This window comes from Xiphias gladius, chromosome 2, assembly GCF_016859285.1.
Source record: "Xiphias gladius isolate SHS-SW01 ecotype Sanya breed wild chromosome 2, ASM1685928v1, whole genome shotgun sequence".
NCBI classification, from domain to species: Eukaryota; Metazoa; Chordata; class Actinopteri; order Istiophoriformes; family Xiphiidae; genus Xiphias; species Xiphias gladius.
The window spans coordinates 2,094,627-2,111,302 of NC_053401.1; the positions used below are offsets into that span (position 1 = coordinate 2,094,627).

Sequence of the window (16,676 nt, forward strand, 5' to 3'; positions counted from 1 at the left end):
AGCGTTAACCAAGAATGGCTCACAGAGCACGAGCTACACCGGGTATCTCGTGGGTTTGACGGATGTTTCCACCGCACACGACCGTGCGCCGAGGGCGTCCGTCATCGTTGTCACCGCCCTGCGCGGATGCAGCCGATCCCAGAGATATTTATACGTTTCAGAGACACGCCGGGCGCCCGCCGAGGAGCTGGCAGAGAGCAGGAACGCTGTTTACGACTCTCTCTCTCTCGCTCTCACAAACACACACATGTATGGACATAAACACACACACGCCCAGACCATCAGTCCGTCCCCTTCGGGTATTTTTAGTCCAAAGTCAACACGGGGCTCTGCTTAATGACTCCACTGAATTCCATTCGACTTTATTCTATTCAACAGGCGTCACTGGTCAGGACATTTTCCAGAAAAGAGAAGCGGTCACCAGATTTTATTTTGTCCTAAATCAAAAATACCAGTCCAAACTCTTTTATTCTCGATGTTTCTTCTATGGCATCCAGCATGATAAACAATAAAAATAAAATATAAATAAGGTCGGTTCGGTGGCTGTTCTTGAGCTTTCGGTTTCATCACACTTGTCTTCCTCGGCAGGTGGAGTTGTTGCTGTTTCCGAGGGCCACTACGAAATTTCGGCCTCGACATTGAGCGTCGGTGTGATTTTTAGTATTATTTTTAACTGGCACATCTTTTCACACTAAATTTCGACTCAGCCATAATTAAATATTTCGGATGTTGCGTTTTGAATGTCCCGACTTCCTGCCGAGACTACGCTCAGCTCTGCGGACGACGTGGGCTTCAGGTCACCTCGCAAACCTCTCCCGTGCTCTGTTTATGCTTCTCTTTCTTTACGTGGCGGAATTTAACTTGTGGTTGCCGCGGTAACATCGCAGCGCTGGGGGTTGTGGGTCATTGGAGATGTGCCACCGTAAAGCGGACTGTGACGCTGTCAGTGTTTGTAGCTGCCCTCCAGCATGACACGTCATGTGATTTGACTCATCCACGAGCAGGACGACGAACACACACACACACCGAGCACTTTATCAGGAACACCACACTCATACCGGGTGGTTCCTCCCCTTCGCTTTGAAACAACCTCGGGTCTCCGTGGCCTGGATCCTCAAGGTGGTGGAAACTCTCCTCTGAGGTTCTGGTCCATGTTGACCTGATGGCATCGCATCATTTCTGAAGATTTGTCAGTCTCCTGTTCTACCACATCCCAGAGGTGTTCTACTGGATTCGAGGTCTGGATCTACTGAGGAGGCCACTGGAGTCCACTGAACTCAAGGTCGTGTTCACGAAGCCGGTTTGAGACGACTTTTGCTCGGTGACATGGAGCATTATCCTGCAGGAAGTAGCCGTTAGAAGATGGTGAACTGTGGCCATGAAGTGAAGCACATGGTCGGTAACGACACTCAGACAGGCTGAGGCCTTCAAACCATGACTGACTGGTACTAAGGAGCCCAAAGTGGAGCCAAGAAAACCTCCCTGCACCATGAAACCAGCAGCAGCAGCCTGGGGTGTTGACGCGAGGCAGGTCGGGTCCATGGATTCATGCTGCTGACGCCAGATTCTGACCCAACCATCTGCTGCCTCAGCAGAAATCCAGATTCGTCAGACCAGGTCACGTTTTTCCAGTCTTCACCTGTCTAGTGTTGGTGCAGCCTGTGTCCACTGCAGGCTCAGGTTTCTGTTCTTCACTGACAGGACTGGAACCTGACGTGGTCTCCTGCTGTTGTAGCTCATCCACCTCAAGGTTGGACGTTTTGTTCACCCTGAGATGCTTCTCCGCTCACCACAGGTGTAAAGAGAGGTTACCTGAGTCACCGTAGCCTTTTTCTGGCAGCTCCAACCAGTCTGACCTCTGACCTCTCTCATCAACACTGCGGCTCACTGGAGGATTTTTGTTTTTGGCTCCGTCCTGAGTAAAAACTCTAGAGACTGTTGTGGGTGAAAGTCCCAGCAGTTTGCTGATCGCCGCGTCGTCTGCGGTGAGGCAGAGCCGAACGTGAGGTGAAGCTCTGAACCCGGGGTCGTGAGCTCTGAGTGGCGAGCGGAAGAACGAAGATCGTGGATATGACAGATGCAGAACGGAGTTTCCTTCGCAGGGGATCTGGGCTCTGGGCTCGGGCCCCTGCAGGACCCTCTGCGTGAAAACCTCCCGGTCACTAGAGTCATTGGAGTTGGTCTTGGAATCCGATCAGAGGAGACCGGGGAAAGCTGGAGGAAGTCTGGGCCGTCTGCTGGCTGCCGCGCAACACGGACGTCAGGCTGTTTCGACTCGTTCCTGAAAGTGTTGTATAAATAAACATGTTATTATATTAGAGGTTTTATTTTTCCGCCCCCCTGCACTTGTTCTTTGTTTTCCATCTCTCTTTCGTCTTCATCAAACTTTCCTTTCTTTTTCATGGCAGCCTCTCATTTCCCTTCCTGTTTTTCTTACTTCCCTTCATATTACTGTTTCAATCACTCTCTCCTCCTCCTCCTAATTAGATATAATATTACCTGGAGTAACCTCTCCTCCCCTTTCCTCTCCGCTATTGTTTCCTCCCGTTCCTCTGTTTCCTCCTCTCCTCCCCGTTTCCCCCTCCTCACTCCCCTCTCCTCCTCTCTGTTTCCTCCCCTGCTCCTCTGTTTCCTCCTCTCCCCTCCTCTTTGTTTCCTCCCCTGTTCCTGTTTCCTCCTCTCCTCTCCTCTCCTCCCCCTTTCCCCCTCCTCCCCTCTCCTCTCCTCCCCCGTTTCCCCCCTCCTCCCTCCTCTCCCCTCCTCCTGTTTCCTCCTCTCCTCTCAACTTTGTTTCCCCCTCTCCTCTCCTCTCCTCCCCCGTTTCCCCCTCCTCACTCGTCTCCCCTCCTCTGTTTCCTCCTCCCCTCTCCTCCCCCGTTTCCCCCCTCCTCTCCCCTCCTCTCTCTGTTTCCTCCCCTGCTCCTCTGTTTCCTCCTCTCCTCTCCTCTTTGTTTCCTCCCCTCCTCTGTTTCCTCCTCCGCTCTCCTCCCCCGTTTCCCCTCCTCTCTCTGTTTCCTCCCCTGCTCCTCTGTTTCCTCCTCTCCTCTCCTCTTTGTTTCCTCCTCTCCTCTCCTCTTTGTTTCCTCCCCTGTTCCTGTTTCCTCCTCCCCACTCCTCCCTCCTCTCCCCTCCTCCCTCCTCTCCCCTCCTCTCTGTTTCCTCCCCTGCTCCTCTGTTTCCTCCTCTCCCCTCCTCTCTCTGTTTCCTCCCCTGCTCCTCTGTTTCCTCCTCTCCTCGCCAGCTGATCTTCCAAACTTGGTCATGTTCTTCGTTCGGCAGCCAAACGCTCTCGAGCTTTAAACAACATCCATCACACACACACTCACACACACACACACTCACTCACACACACTCACACACACTCACACACACACACTGGCGCGCAGGGAGCCAGCTCTGGTCTCTGCTCCGTCTCCATTCTGGCCGGACCCTCTCAGACGGCAGTCATGGCGCGCTGCAGGAGTTACTTGCAAGGACTTGCCGTCTGTGTCACTGTGCTGCTGCTGGTAAGCTGTGACCGCATGCTTGTGTTTGGCTCCGACGGCCGACGCGTGACGACGGGCGGCTGGAATCTTTAGCGGCAGAGAAGCGAGGTTCCTCACACGGGGAGGAGAAGGACGCCAGAAATGAAAAAAGTACCAATCCGTTACCTTCCTTCGCTAAAGATGGACAGACGGCACTTTTTTCTCCCCGACTACTTCGTGTGGTGCAGCTAAAGATGAAGTGCATATCGACTCAGTCCGATCAATAAAACCTCCCGATCAACAGCTTTTCGAATCAGATTTGAAATCGAGGCTCAAATTAAAGGCTTTATCTCGGAGGAAGATCAGCCGAGAAAACAAACTCGCCGCACGGTCCATTGAGTAGCTGTTTCTGAGGCTTTCAGTCGCAGCGCAGGAGCTTCAGAGGAACGCAGTCTCCCAGGCTCCACTACCGTAAAGTTACACTTTTAATAATTAAATCGATTCTATCTGTCATAACAAATCATTAAGGACGTGTATTTTTCTGGTAGCTCCAGACTCCAGGCTTCATATTCAACCTGTTGTTTGATACTTGAGACAGTTTATTATGTGGGATTTGTAAAAATAAATTTCCACGTCCCCTTTTTATTCCTTCCAAATACTTATTTATGTTCGACGGCTGCGGTTTCCAGTCGCTTTGCAGTCTAATATTTTTCAACCCGAACACAACTGCGATCACGGTGAGATTAGAAAGACGTAAGGAAGAGCGAGCTGCGCCTCGATCGGCGCCAACGTTGAAATGCTTTTCGGGCCCCGGGGGGCCCCACTGGGTCCGATTCCCGCTGGTCACACGGTCGACCGGGCCGCGGCGAGATGCCGGACCGTCTGGAACTTTCCAAGCGGTGTGGGCATCCGTCCCGTTTCCCGTCGGCGTCTCTGTCTGCTGCGACGCAGATGACACGGGACAGAAGCCTTGAAATCCTTGAACCTGCCTCTTTAGCTTGACTTTGAATTTAAATGTTTAACAGCCACTACCTGCTTTTTATTTTATTCTTCCCTTGTGCGTATCTTGTTTTTCACATCTTTTAGGATCTGTCCAACTGTTTTTATCATTTCCTTTTTTTGGGGAAGCTCCTTGAAACGCACTAAGGTGCTGGACGAACTGACACATTTGTAGATACAGAAGCAAATGTGATCGAGAAGATTCACGTGTCTTTGTTTGTGTAACAAAATGGCCACGGGGTGACCTGATGACATGCGTGGTGGTGGTGATGAGTCGTTTCTTTTCTGTTTACATTTCTCTTCGTCTCCTTCCGCCGTTTCCTCCTCTCGCACTTTCTACGGATTTTTTTTTCCTTCCTCGTCTCTTCGTCTCCTTCCCGCCTTTTATTTTCTATCCATCAGGTTGACTTTCTCTCATAAAACTACCGTTTTCTTCGTTTCCTTTTTCCTAATTTTGAGAACCTTTCCCATCTGAACTCGACCAGGAACAGTCTGCGGTGTCTGTTTACCGGCTTCCCCGCTTCGGCCGCAGCCAGACGCAGACTCTCGCGTCTTTGTCGCCGTGTGGCGCAGCCAGGACCAACGTTAACAACCCCACATTATCCACCTGTGATGTTTGTGTCCTTCGGTTTTACGCATTTCGTGTTTCGCCGCGGATGGTTGGCGCCTTTGCAGCAGTTGGTCCGGTTTTGATTCACGTGACGCTTGTTGTCCTTCCTCGTCGTTTTCCGTCGCCAGAATCAAATCAAACACCGGTCACGTCGGTGTTGCATGCACAGTGGCATCGCGGAGGCCGACGAGCTCCAGATAAAGCAGAGCTGCAGCAGAGACGCGGGGCCGGGGAGGAACCGGGTCTCCCTGGGGGGGGGGTCGCTCTCTTCCGCAGCCTCGGCCCGGTCCGACCCCTCTGACGGTCTCCCCTCATTCTCTCTGCAGGTGTCCGGACTGGTGATGATCGGCGTCGGGTTTTCCTCCATCGACGGCAACGTACCGGTCGCTGAGGTAACGCCGCTCGCGGCCGCTCTGTCTCTCGTTCTCCTTCCAGAGACCAGACGTTTTCAGACGTGGCCCCCTCGTGATCCGAGGCTCGGAGGTGACTGGACGGACCGGCACCACTCTAAGTGTAAAGGATCCCTCCGGATCCGTGGAAGTCTGGCGGATGTTGTCCACTGTGGACTTCAGTCCGAGATATAATTAAACATCAAATATTCCTCCTCGTGGGCAGATCTTAATGCGCTCGTTACTTTTTCTGGTTCAGATCAGTTCGAACCTCCTCGGTCCGGACCTCAAGAACCCCACGGTGTTTAATCTAAGTGCTAAAATACTAAATCTGTTTCCCGGGTTTTCAAACTACATTCGGAGTCTGCAGCTCTTCGTGTTCTGCCCCCCAGAGGGAATCTAGGTTCTGACGCGTAACCAACCCGTGGGGACGTGGGGACGTCTCTGGGGGGGCGGGGGGTCCCGAGCAGCGACAGGCGCTCCGCCTCTGTCGTGTACGTTTGAGGCTTTGACCCCGTCCCCGAATGTCCCCGCTGGGCGGAGACGGGAGGGATGAGTCGCGGTTACAGACACGTGGTGGAACGAACAGTAAAAACGAACCAAAAAAATGGATCGATCACTAATCAAATACTAATCAGAAGAAATCAGAGCGAGGCTGCTGCAGGGGAACCAGCAGACAGACCTCTCTCTCTCTCCCTCTCTCTCTCCCTCTCTCTCTCTCCCCCCCCTCTCTCTCCCTCTCCCTCTCTCTCCCTCTCTCTCACTCCCCCCCCTCTCTCCCTCTCTCTCGCCCCCCCCTCTCCCTCTCTCTCCCTCCCCCTCTCTCCCTCTCTCTCTCTCCCCCCCTCTCTCCCTCTCTCCCCCCCCCCCCCCTCTCTCTCCCTCTCCCTCTCTCTCCCTCTCTCTCACCCCCCCCCTCTCTCCCTCTCCCCCCCTCTCCTCTCTCTCTCCCCCTCTCCCTCCCTCTCCCCCTCTCCCCCCCCTCTCCCTCTCTCTCTGCCTCCCCCTCTCTCTCTCTCTCTCCCTCTCTCTCACTCCCCCCCCTCTCTCCCTCTCTCCCCCCTCTCTCTCTCCCTCGCCCCCCCTCCCTCTCTCTCTCGCCCCCCCCCTCCCCCTCTCTCTCCCCTCCCCCTCTCTCTCTCCCTCTCCCCCCCTCTCTCCCTCCCCCCTCTCTCTCCCTCTCCCTCTCTCTCCCTCTCTCTCACTCCCCCCCTCTCTCCCTCTCTCTCGCCCCCTCCCTCTCTCTCTCTCTCCCTCCCTCTCCCTCCCTCTCCCTCCCTCTCCCTCTCTCCCTCTCCTCTCTCCCTCTCCCTCCCCTCTCTCTCCCTCCCCCTCTCTCCCCCTCCCTCTCTCTCCCTCTCCCTCTCTCCCCCTCCCCCTCTCTCTCTCTCTCTCTCCGTCCCCCCCTCCCTCTCTCTCTCTCTCTCTCTCTCTCTCCCCCTCTCTCTCCCTCTCTCTCACCCCCCCCTCTCCGTCTCTCTGTCTCTCTCTCTCCCTCCCTCTCTCTCTCTCTCCCTCTCTCTCCCCCAGCTGTTTGACCAGTTGTCCAGTAGCGATGGCCTAGTGGTCCTGCAGGTCTTTGGTCCAATCACAGTGGTTCTGTCTGTTATGGGCATCTGTGCTGCATCTTTGGACCTGAAACCTCTGCTGCTGGTGGTGAGATGAAACACACACACATGCACACACACACACACACACACACACACACACACACACACACACACACACACACACACACACTCAGAGCTGACCTGTGACTGTCTCCCCCAGTTCTCGGCTCTGATATTCATGGAGTTTGTGGCTCTGATGGTCGTCGCCTCACCGCTGGTTCAGGTTCAAGCTCAGGTAATCAGGTGTAAAACCCCGCTCTCGCGTGCCCACCGGTGCCCCCTAGTGGCCCCCGGTGGTCATCGCGGCCTACACTCCAGATCTGGTCTTCTCAGACCACAGCAGAGATGTTGTCACGTGAATCTGAACATCAGTGACACCGGTACCGCCGACCCCATCGGAGGGTCTCCGTATCCGAAAGCGATTCAGTGTCATCTATCCACCTCCAGGGGGCTTTTAAACAAAAGTTCCCCTCCCAGTGACATTGCAGCTCTCTGGTGTGGTCTGCTGTTAGACTCCCGAGCGTCCTCATTTCAAAAGGCTCACCTGGTGAAATCTTAAGCTTTGACTGGCCCTTAAAGAAAAAAAAAAAAATGACAGCGTGCCGTGGTGTTGTGCTGTGTTGTGCAGATGGACGGCGCCGTGGACGAGGTGTTCCTGAACGTGACTCCCCTTCACAGAGCGGAGCGCTACGTCCAGAGCGAACTGAACAAACTCCAGGCCTCAGTGAGAGTCACGGAGACACTAACGACTCACAGCAATGAAATAAAGCCTCGTCAGCTCAGGGGGACTGGTCCCGTTTCTAAAACACTTCACCTGGACCAGCTCCTGAAAACAGGGAACCAAATGCACTGAATCCTCAATTCTGTATCTCTTTCTCACGCACCACACACACACACACACACACACACACACACACACACACACACTGCCAGGCAGGAATCACAATAACAGGAAAGTTGCGTAATAGTGCTGTGGGAGATTTCTTTTGTTTTCTAATGAAATAACAGCAGGCGTTAGTTTGGGCAGGTCTTAGCTCCAGTCAGTGAGATTTCCACGCCTGACCTTTGCCGTAGTGACGTGTTGGTCTCTCTCGAGTCCAAAACGACAACCCATCTTTTCGTGAATTTGCCTGAATTGAATTTGACCTGTCAGAGACTGAAGACAACCTCGGGTCTCCACTGTCTGTTCCTCAGGGCTCCTGTTGTGGTTTGAGGGGTTTTGAAGACTGGGAGACTCAACTTCCGGTCTCCTGCTCCTGCACGCCCCCCCCTCCGACCGCCTCGAACCTGCAACCGAGGTAAGGCCGCAAAACACCCACAAAAAAACAGACTCGAAGAGCGTTTGTGAAAAGAGAGAATTATTCAGACGCAGAAATGCCGCTAGAAGTTCAAAGATCTTGCGAAGCTCCGGAGGAACGTCTGGATTTCTGGAAAGGTTCGATTGTCTCCTGCTTCTAGTGCAGTTTCACGATTCCTTGAAGATCTTTTTTAGGTCCTGGCAGAGGTTTGTAGAAAAGCCTCTGAGCATGCAGACGGAGTTTTAAGGTTCTCGGAGAATTCTTGAATTAGGGGATTTTCAGAAGAGTTGTTGAGATGATCAAGCTTTGGAGCTTCTAGACGTGGTCCTGACCTCCCTGGGGCCCTGCGTGAGTTCTACCCGACCCGTGAGCCACGTAAACCGTTTTCATATATAAAATCCTATTTCCACTTCGTCTCGGCTTGATTACTTGACGGTTGTCGTTCGCCCAGTTTCCCCGGCCAGTCGACATTTTAAATTCAATGTTCAGTGTCTAGCCATCGCGCTCCGCATTCTCTCGCATCAGCCCAGAGCTGGAACTGAACCACGACTGAGAGACGGGATAAACGCTGACTGGTTTTAAGGTTACGTGGCCTATGAGGAGCTCCGTCAGACGCCGCCCATGCACTGTCCGGACTGGTCCCCACAGATGTTGCCGCTGGAAGGCGCGAGTTTTGAACACGCGGCCCCATTGGCTCCTATCGACGTCTTGGGTTTTGCGGGATTCTTTAAGAACTCAAGGACGTTTCGGAAGTGTTGAAACAGAAGGTCCGACACTGACCTAAAATGTGGCTCTGGTCTCGGCTGCTCAAATGTTGTTGTTGTTCTTCTTCTTCTTCTTTCTCGGCCCAGGAACTCCAGCTCAGAGGGGCCCTGCGTGACCGTAGGCGGTAACCTTAACCCTCCGACCCCACAGGTCTCAGATATAATATGGGTTCACTCCAAGGTAACGACGTGGTCTCAATACTTTCCATATTCCCTCTTTTTCACTTTGCCGAGCTTTTGTTTACGTTGAATGTTGACCTTTGACCTCTGTGTGTGGCAGCCCTGTGGTCCCATCTTGAAGAGCTACCTGAGCTTCCCCATCAAACTCAGGATAGGAATCATCTCGGCCGTTGCCACCATTACGGTAAAACTCACACACGCGCTTATGACTCTCTCCTTCCTCTGTTATTTTCAAGCTTTGCTGCGCTGCAGATGTTGTATTGATTTAAAGGCTAAAACGTCGAACCGATGGCGGACAAAGTCTAATGGTAACTCATGGAAACGGACCGTAGCAAGTGATTATCTCGGGCTGTAACCGGACCAATGACCTGTGGGTCCAGATGAGTCTCTAGAACAGTTAACGTACAGTATATCTGGATAAAAACGGGAATTTCTCTAAGAGTTCATGGTTTTTGGAAAAGTTTACAAAATCCTCGACCAGTTTGTGTGACTTTAAAACAGTCAGAGCTTCTGAAATTCTCACTGGCTTCCAGGGGGGGGGTTGAGTTGCTGGTTTGTCTTAAATTGCCATAGATGTTTGCAGGATGCTTTTAAAGATTACTTCTCTTTAGATGAGTTTCTCAAGAGGTTGACGAGTCTGCGGCGGCATTACAAGCTTCTGGACGTGGTATGAGTTTCTACAAGTTTCTGAGATGAGATTCCGGATTAGAGAAATGCTAGTTTTACTCCAGCACAGTTTATAGGTGTCCCCAAGTGTCAGGAGCGTCCAGAATAGTTTATACCGTAGGTCTCCGGAACAGTCGCCTGTTTTTCCCAACGCTTACGAGTTTCCAAATACGTCAGGAGTTTGTAGAAAAGTTGATGTTTCTGGATACGTTACGTGTTTCTAGAAAAAGTCAAGGTTTCAGAATTGTTACGAGTTTCAAGGAGTTCATGAATTTCCAGAAGTCATAAACTTCTAGAAATGTCCAGGAGTTTACGAAAGAGTTTAAGAGATTCTAGATGATTTTGCGTAAAAGTAGGAAGGAAATTAAGTTTCCAGACGTGTTCTGGAAGTTCTGGGACGAGAGGCTGTATGAATTTCTGTGAAGCGTTCGGAGTTTTAAGAGGATATTGAGAGTTTCTAGGAGTTTTTATGAGTTTTCAAGATGCTATAGAGGTTTATAGGTTTCGAGGTTTCATTCTCATGCAGTTTGAGTTTCCGGGAGCAGAGGAGCAGCATAGAGAGGAGTTGCAGGTCTCTAGAAGTGCTTACGAGTTTATGGCACAGTTTATAAAAATTCTTTATTCTTTTAAGTTTCTAAATGAGATGAGACAGCGTTGCCAGTTCAAAGAAAACTGCGTGAGTTTTCCGACATGCTTGGATTTTGTGTTAAAAAGATTCTAGTCGAGTTTGAGTTTCTTGAGGAATCCACGGGTTTCTAGATGTCACCTGTAGGAGCTACAGGTACATCTCGTAAGAATAAGCAGTACTGCATTAGACAGTAGAAACCATGTGAGGCCTCCACGTAACAAATGCCGTCGAATACTGTGTGTCCTGCAGATGGCGGCCATCGCTCTGTGCCTGGCATTGGGTCTGGAGGAATACTGGAAGACGCCGCCGGTAGAAACCACAGTCGACGACTACAACAGGGTGAAATACCAACCCAAACCCTCCCTCACCTGACTTCACACCCCTGACCCCTCGCCCAAAACCGAGGCCTCGGCACATAGGGCCGGTGAAGATCGCAAGAATTCATCCGGGTTTTCCAAAACAGCTTATTTATGTTTGACAAAGCAGTGGCTTATATCTGTGACTATTGTATGTAATCATAAGAGAATTTCTAAAGACGCTGCCAACTCGTACCACACACAGCAAAGAGCACGGCCTCACCGCCCCGGGCTTTCTGTCAGTCCGAGGTGGACAAGAACCGAACGGGGCCGCCCGCCTCGCCCTTCCCCTGTTTCACCGGCGCCAGGTTTTTAACCAGGCTCTGAGCTGGGAAGGGGTCCGGAAACCGCAGAACATGCCGGTGTTGAGAAGAGCTCGGAAAAGTTCTCGTCTCCGCTTTCGAACAGATGTTTGAAAACTTTATCCAGTGGTGGTGTTTAATATGTGATTTCGTTTGGAGAATCAGCAGCTGGACCAGCAGCTGGAGCAGAGGACTCCTCTGGGAGACCTCTCCTCTTCTAAACCCAGCTGAGGACTGCTGGGACAAGGACCTTTATCCTAATTAGGAGAAACGGCTGCTGGTTGTGATGGAATGGTCGGCTCTTGTATTTGAAATTTGCTTTACAGATAAACGTTTTCTCCTGTTTCCTCAAACGCATCAGTGCATTTTTTTTTTGTGTGGTCTTTAGCTGTAGTTTCCTCCCGCAGCCACAAGATGTCAGTAATGTGATGCAATAACAAACTGTGCGGCAGGTCAGGGTGTGTTTCTACTGTTTCTAGTTTCAGCTTCGGTCACTTAAAGCTGCAGTTGTAAACATCTCGAGGATGAAATGACTTCATTCTGCAGGGAACACTCTCTTATTACAGTGCACAGCATTAAGGCTATACACACACCGAGCGCTTTATCAGGAACACCACACTAATACCGGGTGGTTCCTCCCCTTCGCTCTCAAAACAGCCTCGGGTCTTTGTGGTCTGGATTCCTCAAGATGGTGAAAACTCTCCTCTGAGGTTCTGGCTCATGTTGACCCGATTGCATCACATCATTTCTGCAGATTTGTCAGTCTCCTGTTCTACCACATCCCAGAGGTGTTCTACTGGATTCGGGGTCTGGATCCAGTAGATCCAGACCCTGGGGAGGCCACCGGAGTCCACTGGACTCACGGTCGTGTTCACGAAGCCGGTTTGAGACGACTTTTGCTCGGTGACATGGAGCATTATCCTGCAGGAAGTAGCCGTTAGAAGATGGTGAACTGTGGCCATGAAGTGAAGCACATGGTCGGTAACGACACTCAGACAGGCTGAGGCCTTCAAACCATGACTGACTGGTACTAAGGAGCCCAAAGTGGAGCCAAGAAAACCTCCCTGCACCATGAAACCACCAGCAGCAGCCTGGACTGTTGACGCGAGGCGGGTCGGGTCCATGGATTCCTGCTTCTGATGCCAGATCCCGATCCTAACATCTGCTGCCTCTGTTTATTTGTGTGTTTTTCCAGTCGAGCATTGTCAGCAAAATGTAAGTATTTGCTGCGCAGTAAACTCTCCCCTGGGATGACTGCTGGAGCATGAAACCGACGATTTTTAAAATATTTTTCTTATTGCCATCAAATCTCATTAGAAGACCAAAATCAACAATGAACGTCTCGGGCAAACAAGCGCTGTGTGTGTATCCTAAGCCTGGAATGCCTTCGGTGTTGTGTAAAACTATTAAAAACACGTTAGTGGGCCACACTACTGCACTGGGTGACGTGTTCCTTCACTAAGAAAAACATGGGGATTGTAGTTTACAACATGTGGGCTTTGAACAGTCATTCAAATAAAACAGTCTGAGAAGTTTAGACAGAAAGCGTCTCTTTAGTGGAACCAGTAACAAGGAACACGACGAGGAGCCGCACCCGGACGCCGCCGCGTAGAAAGGGCGCAGGAGCGGAAACGGTGTGTCGTATGAGCCCATCGTACCTTTTTCAGTTCGAAATGATGAGCAACAGGGAACTAAACGTGAATGTAGGGGAAGTAAATGTGAAGTAGTGAAAGTGGTGAAGCACACGAACAAGTATAAAGTAGGAGAAAATAGAAAAACTCAGAGTTTCCAGCTCCTTCATTAGATGTTTTAATTTTTTTTAATTATGCTTATTGTCCCGTGTTTTTTTTTTTTTTTGAGTCCAGCACTGTGCCGGAAACTCCCGTGATGCTCCGACGAGCAGCCCGGCTCCATGCGTCGTGTCGCTCTGCTGCTGTCTGACTCCGCTCAGGCTGAATCTCTGACTCACACGGCCTAGTCCGCGGCACGTGGGGGGGGGGGGCTCACGGGGACCATGAGCGTTATGAATCGACCACCGTTTACAGCCGAAAAACGAAGTTTTGATGTTGAGTTAAAAAACCCAGGGTTGCGAGGCCCGTGTTAACCATTGTGTTTCAGGGTGGAATTTCCTGCTGCAGCGCATGTGGACGTCCTGTCTCAGGCCCTCGCTAATAAAGTCTGACCCTCTAGCCAATCAGGGGATGTTCAGGCTTGTCATAAACGGAGCTGACGGGAAGTTTGGCATCAGACACCACCCAGGCTTCGGTAGGGGTTTTTAAAATCTGCCCAGCGGGAGGAAATGAAATCATCCCGCCTGAGCACGCGAGGACGTTGTTTGGAGGAGAAACCAGCGCTTCTCCGTGTTTCAGCCGCGTCGTGTGTCAGCTCCGCGGCGCCTCTTCCCCCCAGGAGGGGCGCGGCTCGTGATGGGCTCAACTGACTCGGTCAGTCGACCCGCGTGAGGACCGGCAGCGGGAGATCGTTTCATTCCCCGCGCTCAAGCAAGGGCCTGTACGAGGGTTTTCACAGGACAGTCGCAGTTTAAGCTTCTCGCTTCCTCAACTATTAAAAAGCGTCCGAACATTACACCCATGTGTGGCAGTGTGAGATGTGAGTGACAAACCATGGGCATCAGTCTGCTGCTACGGAAGCCTCCAGATATTTGGTTTCGGGCCGGTGATCCTTTATGCGAGTAAAAGACCCAAACCAGCGATGTCAAAAAAAACCAAGCTCTGTTACCAGTTAACGTCCTGCCTTCAAGCCTCTAGTGGTCGTGAGCAGGTGCAGCTGTGGCTGATGTAGCATCAAGATGTTACATTTTTGATACGGATGCGTCGGTGCTTCCCGCAGGCGGAGCTGGTTTTAGCTACTTTACGCACAGTCGACCAGTGGCGTGGTTTCCAGCCTTGGGGTCGGGGCCCCTCCAAAAGAGTCCCCGGATAAATCTGAGGGGTCCGCGAGTCGGTTCCTGGGAGGGGGAAAGAAGGAAAAACCAAAGTTCTGCCGCACGAGGCTGTTTTCATTCTTTGGACTTTTGCTCTAATCGTTGCGTTTTGAGAATTGAACATTATTGTAATAGAGGGCCTGGCTCACGGCTGGTTCTCCAGTTCAGCCCAAAGGCTTTCGAGGTCAGGGGCTGGGCAGGCCAGTCGGGTTCTAACCATTTCAGTACCACTCTCTGATCAGGCACCACTTAATTAATGGCGTGTTAATAAATCATTTACTGACAAAAGGTTATAAGCCGTTAAAAAGAACAACTTTTGGGTTGCCAGGTTGTGGAAGATCCTCCTCCGGCAGGACTCTTTGCCTTTTCAGCCCTTCGGTTCATTTGACCCCCGATCTTCTGGAGAAGTCCTGCAGGACGTGTGGACCAAAACCGCCGACTTGACGCATTATTGCAGAACATTTATCCCTGATTTATTAACACGTACAACTGCAGTTGCCTGACTTACTTTTGCCGATGGCCCATGAGAAGCTGAGGAACCCAAGATCCTTTATTACGGTCATGCTAACATTTATGTCCGCACGCAGGAAGACCGGAGCCGCCGTTTCTTTCTGTGACTTGGGTGTGAAGTATTGCCACGTTCTTGCAGCAAAGGGCCTCCCCTCACACCGTCGCCGCAGTCAGACAAGGTGGAAACAAACTATTGTGTAAAGCAGCACTGCGCGCTGCGGCTTTAAGGCTTCCTCTCCGAGAGGCCCAAACCGGGGAAAACGGGCGCAGGACAAACATGGGTGTGTGTTTTGGCCGACAGTCTATTTATCTGAATCTCTGAATCCCCCCCCCCCCTCCACTAATAGTGCAAACCATTCATAAGCCTCTGCGGTTTTTAGGGGCTCACTTCACAAACACGTCCCACACCCCTCCGGGATCGCGGCGATCTTGCAGGTTCATTACAGGTGCCAGGTGGATCTCGTACAATCTCGGCTGCAGTTTGTGTCAAACGGAAATGAATGTTGAGGCAGGTCAAGACCGGGTCAAACCCCAGCACGTGTCTGGACTCGCCCTTTATCTGCCTCTCTGCTGCTCTCTGTGCTCACATATACAGTCATTTAATCAAGCCGGATTCCCAGATGCATCCAGACTGCGCCAGGCCACTTTAGGCGGTGGCCTGTCGATGAGCTGCAGGACTTTGACCTTTGAGGCCATTTTATATTGTTGTATCGGCACTTTAAACTTTAGCAAGGGACCTGAGTGCTTCTTCCGACGCTGGAGATCCGATCACAAAGCCGAGACAACGCGTTTTGGCTCCAGGTGTAACCACGGAGTCATCCAGATACAGATCCCTTCTTAATCTGATAAATGCTCAGAACCAGAGTCTGCACTCGTCTTTATGTGCAGTCCGTCGTCACAATCAGTGACGGAGCATAAACACTTCCTGCAGGCCCCCTGCAGCAGAGATCTGATTTTATGTCGCTGTCTGTTCAGGACATCTGCTACGATTAAACACAGCGAGGTTTTGATTTCACTGTTTTTTTTCAGGGTTTTGCAGCCACAGGGGGAGTTTCCATTCTATGGGTAAAAAAACTCGGTGTCCAGAGTACGGGCTGATTTCTGTGTTTCTACGCTCTGTGCATGTCAGTTCAACGGCTTCCCAGCGAACAGAATCGACAGCATTCAGACCTTCAGGCGGAAAAAAAAAATCTAATTTGCAGAATTTGCAACAGTTGGAAGAGTCAGGCATGAGGGAAAAAAACAGATTAGTGCCCCACATGATCAGACTTGTCCTGTCTTTGCAGCACATAAAGTTTAAGGCCCTGATATCAGCACGAATGTTCTGTTAAATCTGTGTGTGGACAGTGTCACAATCCGGTCAGGGAGGACAAAAGAGGGGAGGAAACATGAGCTGTAATCTAAACAAAAGCAAGAGAGGAAAAAAACTAAAAACAAGGAAAAAAGGACAGAAACCAGAGGAGATAAAGGCAGACTGACTGAAATTCACACACTTAGAAAGAGCAGCCAGACCAGGGGCCTGCACCACGAAGCCAGTTCAATGTACCCAGGATATCTTTTCATTATCTGGCCTCGCTGAGCCAAACAAACGCAACCAGGCCGAGCGGTGGCGGTCACCGCAGGGGCGGCGGACAAGGCCGCTGGCAGCAGAGCGCCATATTTCTACAAGCGAAGAGCAAACTAATATTAGACAACTCTGAAAAAGGGGAAAAACATAATCCGACAGGTGTAGCTGCAAAATGCAGGGAGGACAGCTGGCAAAAAAAAGTCTGAGGTATTCTAACGGCGAGTATGAAGATTTTAGCTTTAGTCTTTCAGCTGCAACCCCGGCGGTGCCAAACAGACTCTGGAGCAAATGAAAAATAAATATAAAAACATAATTCGAGGGGGTAAGTAGTCTAACTGTCAGATCCCATTAGTCCAACACGTACAAGGCTTTGCCCCGCGGCAGTGTAC

General features: G+C 51.2%; 1 protein-coding gene across 3 annotated transcripts; it reads left to right on the forward strand.

Moving 5' to 3' along the window:
• The first annotated feature begins 3,264 nt into the window (after positions 1-3,264).
• On the forward strand, positions 3,265-12,662 carry LOC120796824 (23 kDa integral membrane protein-like). Of its 3 annotated transcripts, none has more exons than XM_040139926.1 (9): positions 3,272-3,506; positions 5,400-5,465; positions 6,993-7,118; positions 7,233-7,307; positions 7,701-7,796; positions 8,267-8,370; positions 9,222-9,315; positions 9,415-9,498; positions 10,858-12,657. In XM_040139926.1, exons 1-9 carry the CDS (start codon positions 3,447-3,449, stop codon positions 10,978-10,980), a joined length of 828 nt encoding a protein of 275 aa, XP_039995860.1. In that variant the 5' UTR covers positions 3,272-3,446; the 3' UTR covers positions 10,981-12,657. The 3 variants fall into 3 exon arrangements, with proteins under 3 accessions (XP_039995877.1, XP_039995860.1, XP_039995869.1); XM_040139935.1 differs by lacking the exon at positions 3,272-3,506 and adding an exon at positions 3,559-3,935 and having other exon boundaries at positions 10,858-12,659; XM_040139943.1 differs by lacking the exon at positions 7,701-7,796 and having other exon boundaries at positions 3,265-3,506; positions 10,858-12,662.
• Positions 12,663-16,676: the final 4,014 nt, after the last annotated feature.

Excerpts from the sequence above, each read along its gene's own strand:
- LOC120796824 (XM_040139926.1), top strand. The coding sequence starts at position 3,447 with ATGGCGCGCTGCAGGAGTTACTTGCAAGGACTTGCCGTCTGTGTCACT. Across the intron at positions 7,308-7,700 it reads TGGTTCAGGTTCAAGCTCAG|ATGGACGGCGCCGTGGACGA; the intron begins GTAATCAGGTGT and ends TGTGTTGTGCAG. Across the intron at positions 7,797-8,266 it reads TGAACAAACTCCAGGCCTCA|GGCTCCTGTTGTGGTTTGAG; the intron begins GTGAGAGTCACG and ends TCTGTTCCTCAG.